General features: G+C 39.1%; 1 protein-coding gene across 1 annotated transcript; it reads left to right on the top strand.

Annotated features, from left to right (window-relative positions):
- Nucleotides 1-26,317, top strand: LGMN (legumain). Its single transcript, XM_057370623.1, has 14 exons — nt 1-84; nt 6,015-6,193; nt 13,966-14,063; nt 14,883-14,964; nt 15,495-15,580; nt 18,211-18,286; nt 18,757-18,819; nt 19,691-19,757; nt 21,295-21,413; nt 22,080-22,169; nt 22,867-23,064; nt 23,686-23,856; nt 24,724-24,791; nt 25,525-26,317. The coding sequence occupies exons 2-14, from the start codon at nt 6,056-6,058 to the stop codon at nt 25,562-25,564; spliced, it is 1,296 nt and encodes a 431-aa protein (XP_057226606.1). The 5' UTR covers nt 1-84; nt 6,015-6,055; the 3' UTR covers nt 25,565-26,317.
- The last annotated feature ends 239 nt before the right edge of the window (nt 26,318-26,556 follow it).

Raw genomic sequence — 26,556 nt, 5'->3', positions numbered from 1 at the left:
CCCCCGCGCCCCGCGGTCGCCCGGCTCCGCACGGCGCTCGCCGCAATCACAGCGGCCGCGGCGGCGACTCCTCTGCACGGCGCGGTGAGGGCGGCGGGGCCGCGCTGTCCGGGGGCTCCGGCCGTGGGGGGAGGAAGCGGGGTACGCCTGAGCGAAGGGAGCTGTGAGCGAGGGCCAGCCCGCTCCGCTGCCCGGCGGCGGAGGCTGAGGCAGGGGGGAGCGGCCCCGCCGCCTCCAGGGGAGCGGCAGAGGGTGCTGGTTTCCTTCCTGGGCTCCGAGGGCTGCCGAGCCCCCGCCGCTCCGCCCGTCTGGCCCTGGGGCTGGCACGTCTGGCCCGGGAGCTGTGTTTGATCCCTCCCTGCTGGAAGAGAGTGAGGAGTCAGAGCGGCTCCTTCCGAAGGGCATTGCCCAGGACTGACAGAGGAGAGGAGGGAGATCTGGGTGGGAAGCAGTGGCAGCAGGTCGGGTTTAGTCAGGTAATACATATGTAACGGGGGAAAAGGATGGAGTAACTGTTTACGGGATTTCTGCAAAGAGCTGGTGATGCCTGAAAGGTGCTGCACTGTGTTGGTTATTTATAGCTGGCAGACAGCCTTGCCGTAGCATGAGRTTCTGCYTGGAGGTAGTAGCATCACTAGTTCCTAATTAGGACAGAAGAACACTGTGTTGGGTGTTTGTATTTGGGGGTTAAGGTGAATATTGTAGCCAAGATCTGAAATGCTAAGATGAACTATAGTAAGAGACATGAGGAGTGCAGGAATCTTGTGTAATCTCACACAGGAATTTCTGTGTAATCACTTCTCTGGAATTTCGTTCTCTCCGTGCTCCCAACTTTTCTRTTTTTGCTGATCAGAAATGCTTAGCTTTATCTGACTTACTCTTCTACTCTTGTACCCCCATGTCAAATCAAGCAATGTAACAAAGTTCTCATGCAGTGTTGCAGTATCTGTTTTTTCTTGCTATCCAGATGTGATGGCAGAGGCCTTGTGCATCTGCAGACAGATAAGAAAGTAAATAGGAGAAGCAGTTTTACCGAAGCCTTAAGGTCTGCAAGATTTGAATCTGGTTTTTGAACTCTGTAAAAAAAAAAWTTCATAGACCATAGATTATRATGATTCTAGGAATGATTTTTGTGKTTTTTTTACCCCCAGATAAATTGTGCCATTTCTTCTGAGAAAAGTAAATCTGCAAACAGGAGAATGAACTTGACTTATAATTACTTTTAAATAGATTTATTTAACATTAAGAAGCATTCTGAGTTAACTCCAAATTCATATTCTTTTACAGTAAAAGTGACTTATACACCTTTAGTAGTTAAACAGAAATATTTTACTACAAGTTCTAATCATATTAAGCCAGTYCATAAAATGATTACTACCAGACTTGTAAAGGAATGTTTCACAGTAGAGACCATAATTTTCTTCAAAATTGATAGTGATAAAGACTTYCTTTTTTCTACCACATAAGTGCAGCAAGAAAACCAGATTATTTTTGCAGGGGCCTAATCACAAGTTTTGGTGCTTCTGTTAGYGTAGTAGCCAGCACAGTAGGCGGAACACTGCTGACACAACTGTGGACATCAGCTTCTTGTGAGGAAGACTCATGTATTTTGCGGAAATCAKCATCTAAGTATTACAGTGGCAGGCGATATGCAAGCACTGTGTGGAGAAAGGAAGTGTGGCTTGATTCTGGAAGCTGAAAGACTAGTGGTTATAAGAAGTAAGCTGTTAAGAAAGACTTCATAGAAAAGCTGGAATGATCATCTGATCAGCTTTAGGTTGTTTTTTCCAGCAAGGTTACTGTTAGTGTACTTACTTCTCATAAAAGTAAAATAGAGATGTGATTTCTGTTTATATAGCTCTTGGAGACCCTACTTGAGGTATTTGGAGTGCAAGCTAATGAAGTGTCAATAAAAAAACCTAGTGCTTTAAAAATTAGTGGAAGATACTTTGATTAACTCAAACCCCTTTCTTTAGAGTGATATCCTGTTCTAAGAATATTGATCTTAAAGGACTATTTCCCAAAGGAAAGTTGTGAACTTGGGGAACAGGCAAGTGGTTGGAATAATTGTTCTCGCAGCAGCTGGCAATTTTTCAGARGTGGTCTTTCTTAAGCATCTCTCTCTTATCAAAGCAGAGATGTGTGCTAGCTATAGAGTGGGAAGTGGTCAAAGTACCTCTGTCAGGAAAGACTGGTTTTAAGAGTGAACTGCTCTGGCAAGAGCCACCCAATTCTGGACATGCCGCTTCCACAGATTGTGCAAACTGCGCAGCAGCCTTACCTGCATGTGTACGTGGTGGTCTGATGCTGAACCCACTGAGTCTGAGATGGGCCTTTATCCTGGCATGGTCTGAAAGCAAGGTGAATTTACTCTTCTGCAAGAAAGGCTAGGCAGACCTGATCAAACCTTACGTTTTGTGGATCAACCAAAGCTCTAAGATGCTCTTGTAGTGAATTTTTAGTTTTTTTTCACATAGTCTCAATGTGCATGTGATTTAGGATTGATCACATGTGACGGATCTTCAGAGAAAGGCTTTTTCTGTACCTGTGGTAAGCTGGTCAGCTGAGCTGCTTTGTCTTAATATGACCTGGATATAAAGCATGTGATGGGGAACTTTCTCTTCTCAGCCTTAGGTCAAGAACTCATACAACACAACCCAGAACAGCCTTTTAAATTGTGCACTTGGACTCAGAGGCTTTTTAAAAAAACAAGTAGAAATATGTGTGTGTGAGTGTATTTGTTTGATTGTATTTTRTGGGTTTGGTTTGGGTTTTTTTTTTTAAGTAGTAGTTAGAGACCAACAATGAAGACCCATTCCCCCTTCACACATGTTTAAACCTATTCTAAGAGCTATTTGAAATTATAGTTTGTTAGTCCATTGTGGTATGATTGGTTGGTTTTGGTTTGTTTTTTTTTTTTAATTTCCTTCCTTCTTTCTGGTGTTAATTTGATTTAATTATACTGTAGGAAGAAACAGATAAATGAGATTATGTGTCATTAATTAGTGCCAAAGAGGAGGTTTTTCCTATTCTAAATAATCCATGACAAAATATATGTGATTTGCTAATACAATGCCATGTTTCTTGAAGTTCCCCCCCGAGTGTTCTGTATCAGTCACAGCTTTTGTCTCAGTAGAGATGAGAAATGTGAGGACCTAGATACCCTCATACTCCCTGGAAGATTCTTGAATACTCTTATGTAGGGGCTTTTTGATGGGCTGWTAGCTGAAATTTCTTTCCTGATCTGGCTGTGGGTTTTTCTGTAGTGGGGCTGTTTGCAGGCAGAGTGCAGTGCTGGTGTGTGGTGYATCTGTGCCTGCACAGCACAGGCCCACTCAGAGGTTCTGACTGAGGTCCTGAGAACTGGGGATCCTTGTTAGTATAGTCAGGAACGTGAGCCCATCAGGAAAGACAATCCCATCAAACTGTTTCCCATTGCCTGGTGTATCAGTAACTGATAGTGGCAGTGACTGTTTCCATGTGACAGATGTCTGTGTGCCAGGACCTCCCTTGAAATTAGCCATCAYGTTATATGGCCCAGTGAGCAGCTGGCACCAACACACCTTATATTGATGAGCCCTGGGTTCTACTGAATGGTATCTCAAAGAGCTAAGCATCATGTGAAAGGATCTCCAGCAACTGTTTGAACCATTTATATTCTTCTTTTTTCATGTAAATATAATTCATAATTATAGTTGGAGAAATGTTATGTGACAGACACTGACAGATCTGTTTGCATGAAATTYAGCTCAATATTCCAGTAAGTCTAACTCAGTTAAGATGTATATGCAGATTCTCTAAAAGATACTGAATTTCTTTTCCTGCCAAATATTTCAGGGGTTAGATATACCTGAAATTGAATATGTGAAATGAATTGGCTCATTGGCCTGTGGCATACTGTGGCACTTTACAAAAGTTTTAAACAGCTTGGTCTGAATCTTTGCCAGGCTGCAAGCACCATAATAGGCATATTTTAAAGATGTTGTACACACACTGCATCTTCAGCACAGTATGTTATTTGTCTTATCATCAGAAGAAGTGATAGACAGATCAGGTAGAGTTGCCAGACAAAGAAAGCCCCCTGTCATTGTTTGGTGACAACAATAATGAAACTTTACAGTTCCAGCTCAACATGAGGAGAGTATTATCATCTAATAAAAATCTGCTTATTACTTCATATATACTTGGCTGCTGAAGAAGCTAATAATTCAACAAGCCCTAAATTGTTAAATTACTAAACTGTTAAATTATTATTTTTGCTCCAAGTGTCACAGGGGATGACAGGAGTGGCTTCTTCCTGAAAGATAAGGTGTTGGAAGAGGCAGTTTTGTAACAGTTAATGTTTGGTTCTGTCTTTTCTGTTCTGGAGTTTTTGTGTGTGGTAACAGCTCTTCCTATAGGAGCTCATATGATAACAAGACTTCCTTTGTGCTAGGTGCACTCAAAAGGATAAAGAAATTAAACTTATAAATATATATATATATAGAATAATATATATATATACATGTATTTTTCATACTACTGCCTGCAAGATTAAATCTTAGTGAGCAGTGAGTGAATGCAGTCCTGGAAAGACCCATGCCATGTGTTTGGTTTGTAGTATTCACTGGACACGTCTGCTTTGGAGAGGAGCTGGCTGCTTCTCTGTTTCAGCCTCATTTGAGTGGCTGCAGATAGGTGGTTTTGTCAGGGGTACTGAGGCTGACTAAGATACTGTTTCCTTGGTTTAGTGGTAGTTTTGACATTTTGCTAGTGACTGTTGCATGGCTTGGGGGTTTCCAGCTTTTATTCCAGAGAAAGCCATGTTAGACTACTCTGCCTCTTACTGCAGCTCCTGTTCCATACCTAGCAGCAATGTAACTTCCAGGATCTCTTTTATGTAAGTAGGTGGATGTAAAATCCCATCTCTCAGAGCATGAGGAAAAGTATAATCTTTTATGCATGTGCCAGGAGCATGGAATTCTCCAGGGGAGTTCACTTTTAGAATTCACATTGGATTCAGCAGACCTGAGGCTGTGACCAGTAAATGTAACCTGCCTGCCCCCCAAGCCCAATTAAAAAAAGCAAACCTTAAGCCTGTGATTAGATATGGCCAGATAGTTAGCTTGTAGAGCAAATGCTTTATCAGACAATCAAGGTGACCAGGACATTCACTAGCAAGGACCCTACTTCTAGTTTTCTCAAGAAAGTAGAAAGAGCCATTTCAGCATGGCTCAAACTTCCCCTGTGCTGTGCTTTTCTAAATTTGACATTCACAGGCTCAGGTGCAATTCTCTCACTGTGTGCCTTGTGCAAACACTTAACCATTGAGCAAAAGAGGCGAAAATGCTGCTCTTTCATGTGGTACTGGTTCACATTTGCTCTCCACTAGCGTGATGGGTTGCACAAATAGCATGAGGCTCTCAGCCTGCACTTCCCCCCAGCCCCTCCAGTTAGGGCTGTATCTTGTGCAGAACAGTGCATGGCCTCTTTCCACCCTCTTTGGTATTGCAGGCACAGAGAGCTTTTGTGACACTCTAACCTTCCAACTCCCCAGCAATTCTCCATGTCTAAGTATCCTACATCACCCAGGATTTAACTGAGTAATAATGGACTATTTGCCAGTGAGTGGAAATCTGGGAACCACATAAGCAGAGATCAAAGATAGTTTTAATCTGAAAAAGTTTTATCTGTTAAACACTTGATAGTGAGGCTTACTTTGTATTTGAGACTTACTCATTGCCAGTGTTATACAATAAAACAACCAGAGGGAGCTGAACAACTTGGTTGTCCTATTCAGAATTGCTTTCAGTCAGATTTGAAAGCTGACAAAAAACTATTGTAGCTAGTAGCAGCTTGGTGCTAAAGGACGATACAACCAGAAATTGTACTGTGGGTTAAATAGTTTGTAAAACAAACAAACAAAAAAAACACACAAGCAAAAAAAGCTTCTAATTGTGGTACTACTGATGTTTGTTTTAAATTTGTTTATTGACTAATGTCCTCTCATTTACTTCTCTCAAAATTCTTCATAGGGAAAATTTTCTCCCATTTGTGGAGTAAATAAAGAAGAGAGATGATATTGAAAGCAGTTGTGCTGCTGGGCTTTGCTCTGGGCATCAGCACATTCCCCATGGAAGAGCCTGAAGATGGAGGAAAGCACTGGGTGGTGATTGTAGCAGGTTCAAATGGCTGGTACAACTATCGCCACCAGGTAAGGACTGCTGGTTCCACATTTCATGCTGTTTATGCTCCAGAAAATGCCAGCTCTCAGATTTGCAGGAAGGTGATAGCTGCCTGTCATCTAGACTAATTGAGACCTTCTGTCATTTGAGCAAGTACCTCTAGATTCCCAGCTGTGTGTGAAATTTTCAAAGCAAACAGCAGCAAGATTCACTCAGAGCCTGCTCTCAATTCTTGTTATTACCACCCCAAGAATTCCCTTCCACTGCTGCTTTTACTACGTGAATTTTTTTTTTGCATACAACTTTTTCCAGTCTCTAACATCTCGAAAAAGCTGTCATTACAGGAAGAGCAGTATTCTTCCTCTTATCACACTTCTGCATCCTGGGAGACCTGTGCCTTTTAGGGTAAATACCCTGTTACTGGGCTAGAGGATCTGACTCCAACTTGCAGGTTGTACAAATGCTATCTAGAATTAAACCTCATTTTGAGACACATGTTCCTTTCAGTTTTTTTATCTTTCCTTTATGCTATGAAAAGCTTCCTTTCTTTCCAGTTAAAAAGCCTGCAGAGGTTGCAAATGCACCGTATGTTTTGAGGAGTGGAGGACACGCACAAAGGCTCTTTTAAACCATAACCAGTTTGCTGACTATGTTCAACAACATGGCCTCAGAATTAATGTTGGCATAGCAAGRATATGGTGCACCAGGGTGCAGGGAACGAAGTGAGTGGCACAAAGAGGACAAAAGGGAACAGGAACTCCTGTTCCTGTTCTAACACTGCTGGGAAAGCCAGAGTGTTGTGAAATTGTGRGCTGAGTGTGGGTGTCACTATGGACGGGATTAAATCCAAGTGACTTAACTCTGATTAAGTTCAAGATTTATAATCAGCAGTCAGGAAACTTCTGCAGTTTTTTCCCCTTGGGGAATTGCTGGACAATCCCTTAAACAGATTAAGCTGTGCTCAAATGCTGTCTTTGCTCTAAATTAACAATTTGTCTTTCCGGGAGAACAGGGTCAATTTAATTCTGATTTATGTATACATTTATATGTTTTTAAATGTTAGGAAAATAGTTTRCAATAACACTGTTGGTTAAATACTACTGTACAAAACCAGCATTTAAAAACTGTATTGTATGAAATGTTTCAGCTGATTTGCTGAATGTTTGAATTTTCACAGTATTTATTATTTTCAAGGTAACGGCCTGTAAAATATAGAGAGGCTTCATCCTCTTGGTTGATTGAGGAACAAATGAGCCTTCTGTGTTTTGGGCATCCTGGGTTTTGTGTATGTTTCTCCTCCTCAGCTCACAATCAGTTTGTAACTTCCAGCTCAGTGATGACCTTAGAAATAAATGAATCGGACTGACAGTCTTGGCATCTGAAGAACAACCTGTTACTGGCGAGCGCTAGCTCAACRCTTTAACAAACGGGTTTTAGGGATTTTGCCAGTTCCTTACACTATGGATGTCACCTGATAATCACAGTTGGAATATTACAGCCTTAATATAAACTATTCCTATTTCAAATTAAATGTTAAAGAAGATAATTTTAAAGTTGAAATTGGAAAACAATGATGAAAATACTAGTGCTGTACTTGATTACTACCTGTCCTGAGGTGTCTAAATTTAATTACTGAGTTGTGCTCTGGTTGTTGCTATTGCTGTATAACCAGTCTAGCTGGCTCCCTTCCATTCTAGAAGGAGTAATGCCACAACATTCATTCTTTAAATCARATGATGATTTTGAAGCTCTGGCTCATGAGAATTCCTTTTCACAGTTGCCTGGGCACAGTTTTTAATCTCTCTGTCAGTGAGCCTTCTATGGCAAGTGTACCTGGCAAAAGTATATACATGTGCTGGGTMTAGTAGGGTTATGAAGAACACAAGATCCACACTTATTGTATCCAGCAGTGAGTGAGTCTTTGGAACATGCCAGTATCACAGAAGCCTATTAACTTTTGAATGTGGTCATGCTTTGCAGACAGTTTTTAAGTAATTACTTTTCAATGTTAGAAAAATGAGAGCAGGATTTCTTTAAACCTTAATTTTGAAGATAATCTGAACTAATAATGCGAAATATCTGCCATGTCAGACTGTTCTGAATTTAAATACTAGAAATCTCTGTGTTTTTAAATACCRCTTGCTTTAGTGGTACAGTATTAACTTTTGGAAATAAGAAAATTGGGAYACCAATAATAATCCTATTAAATTTACAAAAGCAACCTCATAAAAAAGTCTGTATGAAGGATCCTTCAGAATGGGGCTGGGTTCTTACTTGCCTGTCCTGAGCAAGTTACTGTGTATCTTAACTTGTTAGGAAAGAGATCAATTCCCACAAGATGCAGCACGTCAGCAGCWTGTGCTGATCTGCACAGTCGCCTTTTGTGGTCAGTCTTAAGGGCCTGGTGGGAGTGAGCATGCGTGGTAGGACAGTGGCAKATGGTGAGACACCCAGCAGTTACTCATGGGAAATCCTCTTGTGTATGCCATGAAGTGTCACCCAGACAAGGGTGCCTTGGGTATCAAAAARCTGGACAAATTTGCTCCCAGCAAAGCAAGCAGAATGGTAGACTTTTAGGAGAGTTATACAGAGGAAGAAATATGGTACAGAAATCAGAGGAGTTCTGATGGATTTTTGGAAACRTTATGCAGACTGATAACCATGTCTTAGTGTTTTAGTGTTCTGTACCTTTCAGAGGTAGAAGCAAAAACATTTGAAGTCATTAAATTATTTGCTCAAGTCTCCTGCAGTGGAATGGGGAATAGGACTTGGTCTTTAACTTCTGTGCTTCGGAACACAGAAGTGCAAGACTACAGAACAGTGAACACACACGGAAACGTGGTATTGTTCTGTATAATCATACCTGCACTATAAGAAATCAAAGCAGTGCTCTGGGTTGCAGATTTGTGTAATTTTTTGCTTTCCAAGGGAGAAACTGCAGGGGAAAATACATTGTACTCTAATTCAGTTTACTTCTGCCATCACCTTTCTTCCCCAGAACTTTTCTGACCTAGCCTGTACACAAGTGGATTTGTAGATGTGTGTGTTCCAGTAAGTAGTTATTCAATGTGGCTTTTTTTTTTTATTACCGGACTCGTTGCTACTCCCTACACACAACTAAGCACTCATAATATCCTTTTGTAATTTGAAACCTCAGCAGACACATCTCTGGGTATCAGTTGCCCAGTTCTGCTGTCCAGGGTATAGTTAATTAGTGATGTTGCATGTTTGTATTACATTTATATTTTGTGACCTCCAGTTGTTTTGCATGCTGCCTGCATTCAGCATGGTCAAAACACATTCTGTTTTCTGTCACAGTAATTTCTGGTGGTAGTATGTGTTCATCTGACTAAGCAACCACAAAAGCAGAAGAAGTAGATTACATTTTCAAAAATGTTTAATTTCATACATGAAAAATTTTAGGGAATATAGTCCATCACTRTATGCTGTACAGACCCCAGGAACAATAAGTTTGTAAAGACTTTGCAGACCTTGGAAATGCTAAGTTTGCACCTGTAACTGAAAGGAATCTGAAACTCTGTCTAAGACTGGTTATTTAGTTATCAGTTGTACAAACCAAGGATAGACAAGATAAGCAAAAAACCCATCATTTGCACTTACATGAGCAAAATTCACACCTTGTGAGCAGTTTCTTGCTCTGTGACGGCTGARCTGAGACTTCTTCCTACTCAGAATGATCCAAACTTGTCTTACACATTTATCTCATCAAGTTCCTAAAATAAATTTCAAGTGTCTTGTGTAGTATAGAGCCCAGTGTGATAGCCTTGCTTACTGTGATGGTAAGTCTAGCTTGTATATTRCTTTATGCTTCTGGCTTCTCACTTCTTTGGTGTTTCTATCCTTACCTTAGTGATTTTGATTAGAGTTGCTTGGGSTATGGATGGGCTATCAGTATGCTTCTCTCTGGTCCTCATCAGTTACTCTAACTTCTTTGTAGCAGCTTTTCTATTACCAGGCGGTCTATTATTCAAGAATACTTACCCTGTTCTTTGGGAAAGTGGCTCAGCTCTCTATTGTGGAAAGAGATGGATAAAATACTTCTGGAAAGCTTAGTGGTATGTGTGAGCAAATACAGTACTAAACGCTTTTGACAGATTYAGAGATGACTCAACAGACTAGTTCTCATTAGGAGAAATAGTCTGGCTCTTCTGTGAGATGAACATACCAGCTAATTCAARTCTAAAGCTGGCTTTACATCAGGTCAGAAAGAGAGACAGACCTGTGCTTTTTTGGATACTCAAAACCTCATAGTCTCTGGAAAAGCCTGATGTGAAATAAGAGGCTTACTAAAGATGGAGTATATACTCAAGAAAAATGCCAGACTGAAAATGTCTGGCAAAATTAAAATTAAAAACCTACAAATTTGCACACATGGGTCTGTTTTCAGTTGTTGTTTTTAGTCTTATACTTACTGAGCTTTGTGGGTCAGACACTACCAGCCAGAGCRGTATCCTATTCCAGGACAGTCTTAAATTCTTCCGTCTTGTAGGTAACAGACACTAAGGATATCTTGGCTACATGGCTTCAATTAGCATTTCCTCACTGTGCTTACAAAATTTAAACTGAACTTACAGAAACCTATCTAAAGTTCTTGATGAGAGTTATAGCTTTTGGCAGATTCACTGATGTATATTTAAGCCAAAGWGGTAAACATGGCTGGCATTTCAGACATATGCTACCTTGTTAATATATTAAAGTTCATTCTTGTTCATGACATTGTGCTTTATGACATTTCAGCATTCCTGTAGTGGGAAACGTGCCACTTTGCAGTGGAGCTGACAGCTCATTACACATGCCTTTCAGCCATGAACCTAGCAGTCATAAGACAAGAAGTGACCAATTTCACACAAGTGTAAGCTTTTCCCTTTAGGAACTATTTGTGTAAGCTTGTGTCATAAGCAACTTGATTTTTCCAAAAATCCCCCCAAGCAGTCTACTTAAAAGCTGTGCCATTCAAATGTGTAAACAGCTGTACAGGAGAGGAAAATAGAGTTTTGGGGTTTGTGTTTTTTTTCAGTATTTCCCCCAAATGTATGTTTTGAGAAGCAAAATGCCCATCCCAGAAAACAGGGTAATAAAAACAGAGTAATTCACACTCTGATCCCATGCTTTCAAAATCTAGGAGTTAATTATTTAAGCAGATCTTCTGTAGAAATTTGCTGATGTAGCAAGAGGTCTAGGCTAACCAGGGGGTGAAAGGTCTAAACCRTGCCATTAACAGTGTGCAGTTTGGAGCTGGCCTGTAAGGTCCGTTGTGCAGCAGCACCTATTCTTATTCTCCCAGGGCAGCTGCTGYCCTACCCCAAATTACCACAAAAACATGATTGAGTGATAATTTATCCAGTAAATGTTCATACATTCATTTCACATATTAAACCAGCAAGAATAATACCAATAAGAGGTCTGGAACAAGTGAACAGTTGTCTCTTTTAGAGTGCTTTACAGGTACAGATAAGYCAGAAATCTTTCTGAAAGAAACAGGCTCAAATAGCAGTGTTTGAGAGGCAGTTAAACATCAACAGGAAATACTCTAGATTCACATATGCCTCCCTACTCTGGCTGCAGACTTTTTTCTTCTGGTTTTATAGAGATTTATTGTTTTTTTATGCGTACACAGGAACCAAGCAGGAGTGATATCAAAGGTGACTAATTAGGTCAGCTAATTCTATGCAATAAACTCCAGTTGTTTACTCAGAACTGTTCTACTTTAGTCAATGAAGTTTTAGAGGAAAATACGTTTTTTGCTGCTCTAGCCTGTGTTGGTGATATCATTATCCTACCAGCAGGTACATTTCCCTTAGCAAAAGCCTTAAAAGGCTGGGACAGCCCTCAAACAGGCATAAATGAAGGTTGAAGGAAATTGGCTGCGTTGATCAGTCTCCCTTCACAGTAGGGATTTTACTAATGTCTGCTTTACTAAGGGAGGATGTACTGAGCAAACAGTGAATGAACCAGAAGGAAGGAGACAAAAAAAGCTGATAATATGCATTTACAAAGTTWAACTAATTTTGGGTACTTGGCCTCAATTAAAAAACTCTCTAAAGTCTCTACTGGCCAGTCACATGTCTGTGGGAGCACAGACACTTGTTAGTTGAATATGGTGACACTCTGTCACTGTGGTAYGCCTAAGCATTTCCGTGTGTTGCCAGCCTATTAAGGCTTCTGTCAGCATCACAGAGGTTTGCAATATCTTGAGAGCGAGAAGGGATCTATGATCTACTCATCAATCAGTGTAGAGACACCCTGATTAGTGTTTTCTTCTACTTCTGCTTGGGTCACTTGTGAAAATCAAATACATGCTTGGTCAAACCTGTGTTCTTCTGTTTCATATTATATGCAACACCTTCCTAATTCTGTTTAACCTCAATGTTTTGACTTGTTGAGGCAGCAGTTGACATAAAGACATATAAGGAAATGGAAAACTAATTGGGAGATTGTCTGGGATAGGTTGAAGAGAGCATAGACTGACCTGCYAAGTAGGAAATGGAACTGCTTTAGTAAGAGCAGTTCAACATTCACGGTTGGTCACATGAAGAGATTTTACTGTGAGAGAGCTGATTTGCATTGAATATACCTCTCCCTTCCCAGAATCTTGTATAACTATCTTMTTTTTTCAGTTTCATCTGCTCTTAGAAGACCAAGGATTATAAAGTTACAGGATTTTACAGTGTCCTTTCAGTTAAACGAATCAAAATTACTAGTACCCCTAAGTAATCTGAACAGGTATTGGTTCACTTGAACCACTTCAGTTTGGTTTCTGAATTAGCAAATTAGATTAGTTCAATAGAAGTAAGCTTTAAAGCTCAMTTCTTGCCTGCATTTGGAGTGTGCATTTGTTAGATGAGCACACAAATAGTCTCTTTCATTAAAGCTGCACAGCTTTTTCTAGCATGTGGTGGTTATAGTTCTCAAGTTTAGGAATGATTGTTAATGYGGCATTAGGTCATACAGAGACTGTAAGTTTTAAAGAAGAGAATCGTTTGGGCTGGAGCTACGAAAAAGTTAGTTATTCTGATAGAGGTTTGCATTTACTGTAATATCACTTTAAAGGATATTGTTATTTCTGTATCACGGGAAGATGGTTCTGTAAAGAAAATGTGCTTATTCATATCCTGTAAAATCAGGAAAAGAGCCTACATAGAAATTCTGCAATTCTGTTTTCCACTGAATTCTGTTGTGTCCTGAAGTTGTTTCTTCAGAGTTTCCTGTAGAGTAGAAAATACATAATTAAAAAGAAAATATTTCTTAACCCAAATTCTCATCTCATAGTAAAGGAAAATTTAATAAAATTTTTGCAGAGATGAGACTGGTAAACAATACTTGCTTTAGTCAAGTCTTCAATGCCTCATCATCCAGGCTTGGTGCAGAACTAACTGAAATTGGTGGAAATCTAACTCTTCTGCTTGTTATACTTCAGATTTATCTGTCAGTGTGGAACGTTTTTATTTTGATTTTCTCACAGAATGCAGAATATTGCTGAGAACTTCTATTTAAATTTTGTTATCTATATCAAGCCTGAAGTAACTTCTCATTTCTCTTTAAATAGGATATAAAAATATGTAATGTTGAAGAGATACTAATCATAGTCTCTGTTATTAATGTTACTGCTCCAAATTAGAGAAAGACAATGAGTTCTGATTTAACCTGTGCATTTCAGCACTCTAGCAACCCTCACTCTCTTACATTGGAATGCAGTTTCTTCTAGACAATAGCCTGCCATTTTTCTTTTCAAAGGTAAAACTTCTGTTCAAGCTAATGATGAAAATTTGCTTAATTTCAGGCAGATGTGTGCCATGCGTACCAGATTGTACACCGGAATGGAGTTCCAGATGAGCAGATCATTGTCATGATGTATGATGACATTGCTGATAATGAGGAGTAAGTAATGAATGTACACTGGTCACAAATGAAGTGGTTACTACAAACATGCCATGTTCCCCAGTGTGTTTTGAGTTTGTAGTAATTCTGAAAGAAAAGTCTTTAAAACTGCCTGTCATACACATAGAGACATTTCATCCATCAGTACAATAATTCCCTTTTGAAATGTGCTCATGAGCCTTCTAAGCCTTAATCCACAGCTCTGCATCAGCTGTGGCACTGAGGACTGCAGAACTTCATTATTCTGAGAGTAAGGGATCTTAGCTCCCAGGCATAACAGCATGCAGCAGATGAATAACCTAAACCCACAGACACAGGAGATCTGTGTGACTTGCAGAGCTTTTTTGAAAGGATATCAGATTAATTCCCAGGTTGTGCATTCAACAAAGCTGGGTACAGGTCCCATTCTTGGTGAYCGTCTAGAGCATATCATTGCATTCTGTATGAAACAGTTCATTTTTACAGTCCCTAATTCTGAAACAACTTCCCCCAAAATCAGCAGACATTGYAGGCACAGCAGCACTGGGAGCAAAATGATAATGGGAGTAAAGGCAAGACTGCAATGAGGAAGATGATAGAGACCATCCACCTACATCTTCAGATTAATTGACATGATTTGAGGTAGAATACTTGAATACACTCTGAGGGTAAGGACACCTGAGACAGCCATATGTAACTGAGTGAAGTGAAAAGCTCTTTGTATTCTGAGATCACTTAATGGCATGTGGTGCAAGTTCCTGTACTCTCAGGCATGCTGCCTCCTAGTTCTTCTGTGATCATTGTRTGGCATGTGGCTAATTATTCCTATTTACCTTTTAGAAACCCAACAAAAGGCATTGTCATCAATAGACCTAATGGCTCCGATGTGTATGCTGGAGTGCCCAAGGACTATACAAAGGAGGTGGGAGCAAAACCCCTTTCCCTGGGGAAGGTTCAGCATTATCTGATGTTCTGAATGAATTCTTTCAGCCTGTAGCTTACAGTCCAAAATGCACATAGCATAAAATACCAAGTTCACTCACCTACATGGTTTGGCATGAAGTGTGGTGTTCATAAGATGAATATAACCACTAGATTCTTTGAAGTGAAGTATTGGTCATAAAAGTGAMTCTTTACACTGCTTCCATGCTGACATATGAAATAAAAGGCAGAAGGGTCTTGGATTTGTAAATGTTGTAACTCAATCTGAAAAACAGCTATGTAAAACTAATTGTTTCATTAAATCAGTATGGTAATTCAGTCAGTCGGTGATTTCATGATTCAGCAGGCAAGTGAGTCTTTAGATAAAGATGGATTGAAAAGGATAGCTAGCTAAATTTGCCATCCATGCATGTATTCTGACTTTCAGAAGCCGTCTTTCTAAATGAAAGATGAATATTTTTGTAGTTGCTTTTGTGATCAGATCTAACTTTATTCTTCTCAAATCTTTAGGATGTTACTCCAAAGAATTTTCTTGCAGTTCTCAGAGGAGACGCAGAAGCAGTGAAGGGGGTGGGATCAGGAAAGGTATTGAAAAGGTAAGAGAAGTTTAATTTAGAAAATAATTGCATGTGTAGTTGTAAATTGACACTGATTTCAATAAAAGAATATGGTAAATTAGAGCAACATGAGAATCCAGCAGAATTATTGATGGCAATTCCAGGTMATTCACATTACAAATACAGTTGTTCTGGTTTCTTAAACTATCTATAACAGCAAAACAACTGCTGATACTTGGCTGGTATGGAATCCAATATAGATTAAGTTATAAAAGCTCTAGAGATTAGAATCAACTGTATTAAGGTATGTGTTATTTAGACKAATGTCTTTTGCAAGAGTGGGTATTCAAAGAGAGTGTTGCTAAGCTTTGGAGACCTCCAGAAAGGCTTTTCTAAGGCTTGTCCTAATGTACATAAAGAGTTTTATAATCAGCTGAAGACTTAGGTCAGACTCAGGTCAGACTTAGCAGTCGCAGAGGGACAGAGAGAGCTTAACCAGCCCATCAGCTGGAAGAGTTACATATCTAATCCCAGCCTTGGTCTTKGTAGTGCATGTATGGTTATTGAGGCTGAATATAAACCATAATTCCATTCTTAATGAAATGGAATTATGGTTTATAATTAATGCAACAAAATCTTTGTAATTGAGAAAGTAATAGGAGTAATTAAATTTATAACTGATAAATTATGCTTATATTATTTGTAAACTAAGTTACACAAATTATTCTAAGGTTGGCAATATTCTAATATATGAAGAATAATAAATTACARATTGGCTAAGTGGATTGTAAAGTTTATAATAATGGTAGGTTATAAAGGCTTATGTAATCAAGATGATTCAAGAATGTATTTAATGTATTTGGGGGCCTAGTAAGAAGTCTTGTTGGAAGGATACAGTGTCAGTTAGTCATCTTGCTTCTACAAAGTTTGAGGTGTGAAAGTATGATGCCTACTTACTAAGATGTACTGTATTTCTGACTACTGTTAAAGAGCTATATCATATTATATTTTTCTATGTACAGGAATTGCTGTAAAACCTTTAAGATTTTAAATTGGACCATTTGGAAGGACTGACCTTGTTAAAGAAAAATTGTGAAGTCTGTCTTCATCTGACAGCTGAGTTTAGMGGCATAGAAACAGAATGGAAGAATCTGGCAATGAGGAGAGTAATAAAAAAAGGACTAGGACAGTAGTCAAATAAGTTATTGTTCTCAATTATTTTAACTTCATCTTTAAAAGCTGAGGTTGAAAATGATATATGCAACACATAAGTGCAAAAAGTTAATAAATTGCTGTACTTCACCAGATTGTGCTCTTCTGGTATCTAGAATGAGTCAAGAGGTGACTATAAAAGTGTTTCTTGCTTTAAAAAAAGTACTTCTGAACAYGCCCCACCTGTGAAAGCTTGGTGTTCCAATTCAAATAAGGGAGTAGTTATGCAGAGGACCAAAGTGTCTTGATGTACTCAGGAAGACAACTTGAACCCACAAATATAAGKCCTCATTATTTACATTCCACCTTGGTCAAATTTTTTGCACTTAGGATCAAGAGCAGGAACCTGAAAAGTAGCACCCAGCCCTTCTTTATTAGGCTCTGTTTTTCAAGTGGCCTAGCTTTTGCTATTAAGTGGGAAAAGAACTCAATTGTCCTCTCGCCAGAAAGCCTCTGGATGGATTTCCATGAGGTCTCCCTAACCAGCAGGTTATTGGCCAGACAGAAGGCTGGACAATGTTCCCCTGAGCTGCTGGAGTTGTACGTGTTCACAGTGAGGAAAAAGAAAAATCAGATACTGATTTCTGGACTCTGGTGCAGAGGAACAGAGGAGGCCATGGATGCTCCTTCTGATCTTTTTACATGTTTTATATTTAATTGTCCCTGAATACAGTTTAAAAGGAAAATTCCTTTGCAGATCTGGCTGTTAGGGCCCTATCACCCAAACATGATCTGCTTGATTTAGAGTGGAATCAGACTGTACAGCAAACTGTAGTACAGAGATGTGAGGGTGTCAAAGCCTGTGAGCATTCAGTGCTCAGCTAACTGCAGAACCACTGGTGCAAATGCTGGTCTGGCTGTATGTGTGAGTGTGTGCATGCATCAGTTCCTCGAGGAGTTGTAGGCTGACACTGCTTGGTGACCTGTATGGCTGATTATGGCCATACAGATCACAACAAGGTACTACTTACACATACCTATGGCTCTTAGCAAAGAGTTTTTTATGATTGATCCCTGTTTTATTGGTGTGTCTGTATAATTTAGTTATAAAAGCATTCCTTTTTTTTTTACCAGACTTCTACAAATGCCCRCAGTATAACAAGTTCTTCAGATAGCCATTAAAAACCAATTTTGTTTCCACCATACCTACTTAACAGCCCCTACCTCACATTTAGTTGACAGTTTGGAATGTGAGGTGTGAATGCCATATTCCCCATGCTTGAGGGACTAGCCTATATCCCTGTTTTCATTCCTTTTTGGGCACTCATCTCTTCTAATAAGAATCCAAAATKATATGCTTGGACAAAAAAGAACAGTACCGAGAGGAGGAGGTGCTTCAGCTCTATTACTTTCAGATATTGGAATGTCTTGGCATTGAGAAGCAGATGATTGTTGTAATAATGAAGATTAGGTTGGAGTAGTTAAAAAGAATCTGTTTGCAATTTTTTTCATTACAGTGGTCCCAAGGATCATGTGTTTGTTTATTTTACTGACCATGGAGCTCCAGGACTTCTGGCTTTTCCCGATGATGATGTAAGCATTTTGGGAACAGCATAAACCCCATAATTTTAGTGACATACTAAAATAATAAATAATTAATTTAAAACATGAGAATATTTAGTGCACTGCTATATTGAGGCGAGAGGCAGAAAAWCAGCAATATTCTCATCATTGCATTTTGGAGTTTTTCCAGTTAGAAACTGTAACATTCAGCTGAAACTGAAATTATGTCATTTCATGGTTCATTGGACATTGGTGGTCCAAGCAGACTGTTTCACACAGGAGTGACTTGCTTTCTGGTGCATTATACTTACCCTCTGGGACCATTACTTACCTTTTCCAGAGTGGTAAATACTAGAACATTGTATTTCAGAAGGGCAAAGGACTGGATTAATTTATTGGGAAAATAGTGTACATATTCACAACAGCTGGTATTTCTTCTTAAGTGACTTGTGTGTCTGTTAAACATAAGTGGTTTTAATACAAGCCTTCTTATTTTACAGCTTCACGTCAAGGACTTGAATAAGACTATTTGGTACATGTATCATCACAAGAAATACCGGAAGGTAAACAAGCATACCAGAAGTTCTGAAAGTAAAAGAGCAGTTGGCGTGGAAGAGAGGTGTTTTTATTTTGAGAGTTGGTTCACAGTAGGAGGAATTGGTTATATGCAGGGAAATTTGCATTAGGATTTTGCAGTTAAAAGTACTGATCTGCTCCAAATTTTCCATATCTGGTTTACTGTGTTTTTGCAGTCAGTGTTAAGATGTAGTGTAACTGCTGATTGCTAATGCTACATATTCTGACTAGAAAAACAACATCCRTAACTGCTGCCCCCATAATCTATACCCGACCCTTTCTTCCTGTGCTTTGTTCACTTCAGACTTCACTGWTATTACAGGAACTTTGTGTATATCTCATGTTTTTCTTGCAATTACAGATACAGTTTAAGAGACTGTACCTCTTGTCAGAAAATTCTGTGCATTTATTTCATCACATGTACTGTTAAGCAGAAAAGTTATTATTTTGAACATCTTACAAGTGCTTTTTTTGAGCAGTTCTTTGTGGCACTGTCTGCTATGGCTGGCTGTGTGTAGGAACACAAGATGGCATCAGTTCCAGRAGTTTTACATTCAATACTAATATGTTGCTGTGCCTAAAGAGTGCCTGTGTATTTGATCTGTGCTTTGTACGTTAGCCAGTAAATCCCTGTGGGTTCTGTAGAGATTAATAACATCTTTTCATTATTATTCTTTCCCCTTTCCACATAGTTTGATTCCTGAAAWTGAAAAACTGACTTTTGTTGTGTAGCATTATGCATAGCTTTTGTTTCAGGAATARCAATACAGACAAACTGTGCTGAAAACCACTGAACAAGTTTTCCCCATTTCTTCATGGAATTTGKTAAGGCCTCTGATTTATTTTTTTGTTTTGAAGATGGTGTTCTACATTGAAGCATGTGAATCTGGATCTATGATGAATCATTTAGCTGATAATATCAATGGTGAGCAATCATTTAACTTACTGGACTTAAATATCACCACTTGTCACAGACCCGAACRAGTATTGGCTGTGACAAGAATATGTTCAAGGCACATTTATAATTTTAGCAGGGGTGCACAAGAAAGTAATATTTGCCATTTACAGGAAGTTCCTTTTCATGGAGTCTTACAAAAGACTGAAAAGGCTTTCAGTTTCTTGGAAATGAGAGGTTGAAAATGTATTTTTCAGAACCAGGTGGTTGCCCTTGACTGGTAGGAGTTAAGTTATACAGCAATTTCTCAGCCTCAGCACTGAGAACAGCAGATGTGAAKTTCCTGCTCTCAGCTTCATTGACTAGCAAAGCAGTTGTGAGACACCACTGCCAGGCAATTTTGCTGCACATTTGCRCATAAACTCAGGATGCGGAACTCACATCTTTCAGGGTTTCCAAGTTCTCTGCTGCAGAGCTGGAAGCTCAATCTTGATTAGGGTGAGGAATCATAACCTTTTGAAACACTTATTCTGTGGCAGGGAGACAAGTGCTCACTTGTGATTTTGAAGATGTGATTGCAGACAAGACCASTCATGTGCTGGTCAGGATGATCTTGAAGGTCTCTTCCAACCTAGTTCATTCTGTGTGTGATTCTGTATGTGAAATCTCCAGTCTGAGGACTCTGGTTTTACAATAGCTCTGCCATAGACTTACAAAGGCAGAAAATTAACAATTTATGTATTAGAGTACAAAGCTGTCTTCAGCAGCTTTCATTGATGAACTAAGAAGTTTAACTGGTTACTTAGTAAGCATTTTGAAGGGTGCTAAGGGGAGCATTTTAGTAGACAGTATTCGAGACTTATTTTTAACTTTGGACCTTTAGGTACATTCTGAGTAGATACAAATACAATTGCTCTATAAAATCATATGCAACACTTTTACTTTGAAGTTTGGATTTTCCTTCAGTTACATAACTATGCCATTGACTTTGGCAAAAAGCTGAAATAGATTTTGTCTTGATACCTGTAAAAATGTGTTTGCAGTATTTTTGTTGTGTTAGAGATGAGTTACTGGGAACACTGTGCRCTGGGCAGATGTAGGTTTATTTTGCTTTTCTCTCAGTGTAGAGCGTTATCTGGCAAAGTGTATTACTCAGAAGGTGGCACTTTCTGGAAGAAAAGATGATTTTTAGGGGATTCATTTCAAGTTGGAGACAGGTTCTCATTATTGTAATAAAGAGAATGAATGTATAGATAGTTGTTAGTGCACAGTGTGCTCAGGCAGTTCTTTGAATCGTAGATTTTTCCCTCTATGTGCATTTTCTTTAGACAGCCCAGACCACACGTTTGGCAGCAAGGAAGGAGCTCTTAAAACAKCACTGTGAAAGTAACTGAACAGAATGATTAACAGGCTTCTTTCCTTCCTGTTACTTAGAAGTAAATGATTGAAAGCCAAAATACTTAGACAAATATATCATGTGCAGCTAAGTATTAAATCATGGAGCGGGGAGGGTAGATTAAAAAAAAAAAAAGGAAGAATTAAAAATCCCTTTCTATTTGTATTACAGTTTATGCAACAACAGCTGCTAATCCCAAAGAGTCATCTTATGCATGTTACTATGATGATGAAAGGCAGACTTATCTTGGGGACTGGTACAGTGTGAATTGGATGGAAGATTCAGATATGGTAAGTTACTTAAATGAATTTTCTTCATTTTCATGTATAAAAAAAAAAAGATTACTACGCTTTTTAATAGCTCTTTTACAGGATTTGTAAGGAAAATATTTAGCTTTATGTGAGACCAAATCAACAAATGAAATTGGTGAAAGTACTTATCTACTACAAAGCCATGTATGATCTTTGTTTGGGCCACTACATTTGCTTCTGATACTAACTTTCAGAAATATTGTTGCCTTTTGTTGTTTATAAGATAGAAAATATCTGACTTCTAGTTCCAAATTCACATAATCTTTATTTGCTAATCTGAGACCACATCTCCAAAAGTGTTAAACAAATTGGGCAGTTCAGTGAGTTGTATGTCTGCTTCAGGGTTGCTTAAATATTGAACTGTGGCTAACCCAGTTGTTAGTATAATGGAGAATAGTGTTAATGAAACAAATCTGGGATTTGTATGATAGTTCACTCTCTTCTTGCCCATTTGCTGGGAGACTAGGAGATTACTAAAAGCAATATAAGAACATGCTGTCAGATCTTCTTTTCATTTTTATGTCTTTCTAAGGTTGTATAGCTCTTGCCCTACACTTTCTAGCTAAGACCCTTTTCAGGYTCCCTTCCATTTTTCGAGTAGCTGAGTTTAAGTGTCTTTGACCTCATGTAAGTTTCTTCATGCAGGAAGATCTAAGAAAAGAAACGCTCCACAAGCAGTTTCAGCTGGTGAAGAAACGCACCAACACCAGCCATGTGATGCAGTATGGAAACAGAGTATGTATTTGAGAGGGCTTCCTGCTCAGATGTATCTTCAAGCCTTTTGTACCCTATACTTTCATGCCTTAAACCAAACAAACCCAAACAAAAAACAGCTGTTAACTGGCAGGGTTGATTCAGTCATTTTTACTCATGACCTATTTATTTCAGAAGACATATTTGCATTTAAGAGACAATGATCCTGATGCTAAGGGAAATCAGCCTTGCATATGCTTTAATCCAAGAATCAGGGTACAAATTGTCCTCCAAGCTCTGCCAGAGATTTGACACTTCAGTCAAGTATAAGAAAGGTATTTACCACTTCTAGGCATATTATGAATATTAGTGAAATGTTAAAAACTACAATGATCCCTCAATTGGGAAGAACTAGGAGGTGATAACATTTATAATAATCCTTTTATACAATAGATTAAATATTTGTTTAAAAGAAAGACGTGCAGTTATGTAACTCAGGAGCCTTTTTCCCCCAGTGAGTTTTGGAAATAAAAGTTCCCCAATTTTTGGAAGCCTTGACCTAATTGTATAAAAAACCCATTATGTGCATACGCACATACACACAAACGTACAATCCTGTGGTCTTTTTTATTTTCTCTAATACATCAAGTTTAGAAAATGAGGTTTGCATAGCAGACAAAGACATAATTACCTACTGGGGGTGATTAACAGTTTCCATTGCTTATTTTTTATCCTTCAGAGCATCTCCTCCATGAAAGTGATGCAGTTTCAGGGCACAGGGAAGAAAGTTATGCCCATTTCTCTGCCTCCTGTAGAACACTATGACCTGACACCTAGTCCTGATGTGCCCTTTGCAATCATGAAACGAAAGCTGATGGCTACCAATGACATTTCTGAGGCTAAGAAGATTGCTGCAGAGATGAAAGCATATCTAGAGGTAAGAAAAGAAAAAAAAAATGCTCATCAGGCCAGGTGAATTTTTATCCTAAGCAAWGGCAGAAGTAAAATGGCTAAATCAACAAAATTATTCTTCGGACTGGTAACCTTATCTGATGGTTGACTCTTCCTTTAAAATTCAGGGATCTCTTCCACAAGGCACATTCAATAGTGATTATCTAGGCAAAGGTAAGCAAATGCAAAAGTCAGTCTCATAACTTTTATTGACAAGAAATTCCTCATCTGCATCCATAGGGATTCTTGTGGGGAAGACTTAATCTTTGGTTTTTAAGAAACTCTTTGTCTCAATAGAACTGAAGTTTCCCAAATTGAGTAGCTCCTGCAGGATGAAATCAGTATTGGTGTTGTTGGTGATTTCTTTTCCTGGCAGACACTAAAGGACAGTAAGTCATTTTGGGTTCCAGGAATCTTGACTTTCTGTCAGTTTTCATTTAAGTGTTAAGAGACAAGTCCAAGAGACTGCTAAAAATAAATGRCAAAATTTAGTTCCCTGAAGAGCCCAAAAGTTGAAGTGGGTTTAAACAAAGAGAAATTTCATGCAAAGTCTTTGAATTAGATTTAGAAAAAMACATGTTTTAAGTTCTTTTTGTTTTATGTACAGGTGAAAGAATTTATCCAAGAATCCRTGCGGAAGATAATCACCGTAGTAACAGGATCAACAGAACAGACCAAGCAGATTCTATCAGACAGACTGACCATCAGCAATTATGATTGTTACCAGTCAGCAGTGAACCACTTCAAAGCTCATTGCTTCAACTGGCACTTACCTGTGGTAAGGCAGTCATTAGATACAACCTGATAAACAGGCCAGAAAAATTAGCACAGTCATAGGCACATCTGCAAAAATCAGCTTTTATTAAAAAGCTACCTTGGGGCAGTCATACAAATTAGTTTTGGAGAAAGATTAAGTAATGCTTTTAGAAGCAGGAAACCACTTCTGCTACGTCTTTAGGTAAGAATAAGAACAGCCCCAAAAATAATCAGTAGATTTTACTAGCTAGTGCTGTTGCTTCCATCARTTTCTTCCCCAGAAATCCCAATATTAAATAATTCATGTTGTATTTCTGCTTGAAACACCWCTACTGATGAAGCAGAAACACAAGCATCGCTGCTGTGAATTCAAAATCTTGGTTCATTGAGATTTCTGTATTATGATATAGTATTATGCATAATTCCTTGTGGTACCCTTACTGCTGTTTCCATGTTATTGCTGAATTCTTGAGAACCACTTTTTCATTTAGGGGCTTTATTTGCTCTTCCTGGAATCCCAGTGGAGGGTCAAGTCCTATTGTTAGACTGTTCAGATACAAATAAGAGAGTCCTGGTGTCAGGCAAGATAGCCTCTTTAGTGTTTTTTTGTTTTGTTTTGTTTTGTGGGATTTTAGGAATGTAATTCAGGAATGTAAAGACCATTTTAGATGGTCTTGCCTATGAGGCCAATGTGCAGCACAGCTGAATTTGCCTAACGAAGTTCAAAGAGCAAAGTGCGCAGCAAAAAATTCTATTTAGCCCAGTACTAGATCATCAGTTGAACACCTTGAACATTAATAGCTTCTCTAAATGTTTCCCACCATTTAATTTGGATAAACAGTAGCTGCTTTTCATCACTGAAATGATTAACAATGTTTGTTTATTTCAGTATGAGTATGCACTGAGACAGCTGTATGCCTTGGTCAACCTTTGTGAAGGAGGATACCCCATTGACAGGTAATGAGGCTTCCAGATAGACTCTGTTGTTTTAGCTGTGGCTAAAGAGCAAAAGCTAATAGGCAGATAAAGCTTAATCCTGAAAGCTTCTCACTTTTTCTGCTCTTGTCATTTTGTCAGTAAGTCGCTCTCAAGTTAGAAATGTTTATTTTGGCAAACATCATTATTAGTCTCCTCCCACACATAATGATCCATGTACCCTTTAATTTCCATACTGAGCCTCAGGGAAAATGACAGCCAGTCAGAGGATCCCACTGCACCACACAGCATCAGACAGCCTGACTGGTCCAAGGGCGTTGCCCTCTGACTCCTTACACTGAAGCCAGATTGGGAACTGCCGTGTTTTCTGTCCTGCCCCTCAGCTGCTGGCTCAGAACRTCACTGCATTGCTGGGTTCTGGTGATGAAAGGGAATATGGTGTTAGGAAAGCAGGAAAATGATGGTCCAGGCTGACACTTGTGATGGTGCAGTAGAGCTAAGAGCAGAATGGTGTTGGAATTCTGTCTTAGGAATTTGTGGTAGAGGTTGGGATCCCAGCTTATGAGTCATGCAAGAGGAGGAAAAGGGAGAGAAGAAAGCAGAAGGGTAGGGAATGTGAGGACRGACTGGTAGTTCAGACAGCGTGCATGTGCAACCCACTCCTGGTGACAGCCCACTGCAGTCAGTTTGAGAAACAGTTTTTTGAAAGCAGAGCACCTGGAAAGTTACTCATCATTATTGTTCTCTGTTGCAGAATATGCCTGGCCATGAATCAAGTGTGCCTTGGGTATTGATGGAAACAACAGTCCCGAATATAATCCTTACTACAAGTGGTAACTTTTCATAGCTGTCATAATCCAGACTTTACATGCATGCAACGTGGAGAGAGTGAGCCCCTGTACTGGAACTGTGCTGGGRGCTGAAGCACCAAACCTTGAGCAGTGCAGCACTTGCCAGTGCTCTCCCCTGCATCCTCACCTGCTGACAGCCTGCTGCTTTGAGGGAGGCATTTTGGCAGACCACCTGGAGCTTTCAAGATGGATAATTTTTTTCAAAGCACAATGCTCTTAAGAATCTCTGGATGAGCACTACAAGCCACCTGTGTGATTGCTAAATCCATTCTATATCTAAATATTGACTCATTAATTCTGGATTTTTTTTAATACTCTTGCTAACTCTTAACTTTAAAAAAAAAGTTAATGAATTCCATTACAGTGACTAATTTGCAGATTGGTTGAAGAGTGAAGAAACCAAAGCTTGTTCTTTAAGCTTTAACTCTGTAACAGTTTAAAGAAATGAGTTGCATTTGAGAACTATTTGATGTGGACAGCACAGTTAAATGTTGAACAGTAAAAATCTTTGTGRGTAGAAAGCACTGTTTCCCAAAGAAAAACAGAAATATCTAATGCTGTAAATTTAGCACGAGTTTGCTGAAATTAATTGTGTGTACTCACAAGCCTGTGGGAAGTCATAGAGTGCAGGAATTGCCTATGAATAAAAATAAAGTTGACAGTTTCATCCACCCACAGGGCAATACAGTGTTGGACATTTTCTGTCTTGAATATGAAGGAAAGCTAGTTCATTCTGTGATACGCATTACAAGGTTAATCTGTCCCTATAAGATTTTTATAAGGTAGGTCATCTGAAAAAAACCCACACAAGCAAACCAACAAAACCCAAAACTCCAACCTAAAAGCTGCAACAAAAAAAATATTGAAAGCCCCACACTTGGAAGTACCACTCCTTAGAGGTGACTCAGTAAAGGACAAGCAGAGGCAAAATTAGA

The sequence above is a fragment of the Malurus melanocephalus genome, unplaced genomic scaffold (assembly GCF_030028575.1).
Source record: "Malurus melanocephalus ecotype Western Australia unplaced genomic scaffold, MMel_1.1 scaffold_129, whole genome shotgun sequence".
NCBI classification, from domain to species: Eukaryota; Metazoa; Chordata; class Aves; order Passeriformes; family Maluridae; genus Malurus; species Malurus melanocephalus.
The sequence above is the reverse complement of the archived record's forward strand: the minus strand, read 5'-3'. Positions and strand labels throughout refer to the sequence as shown.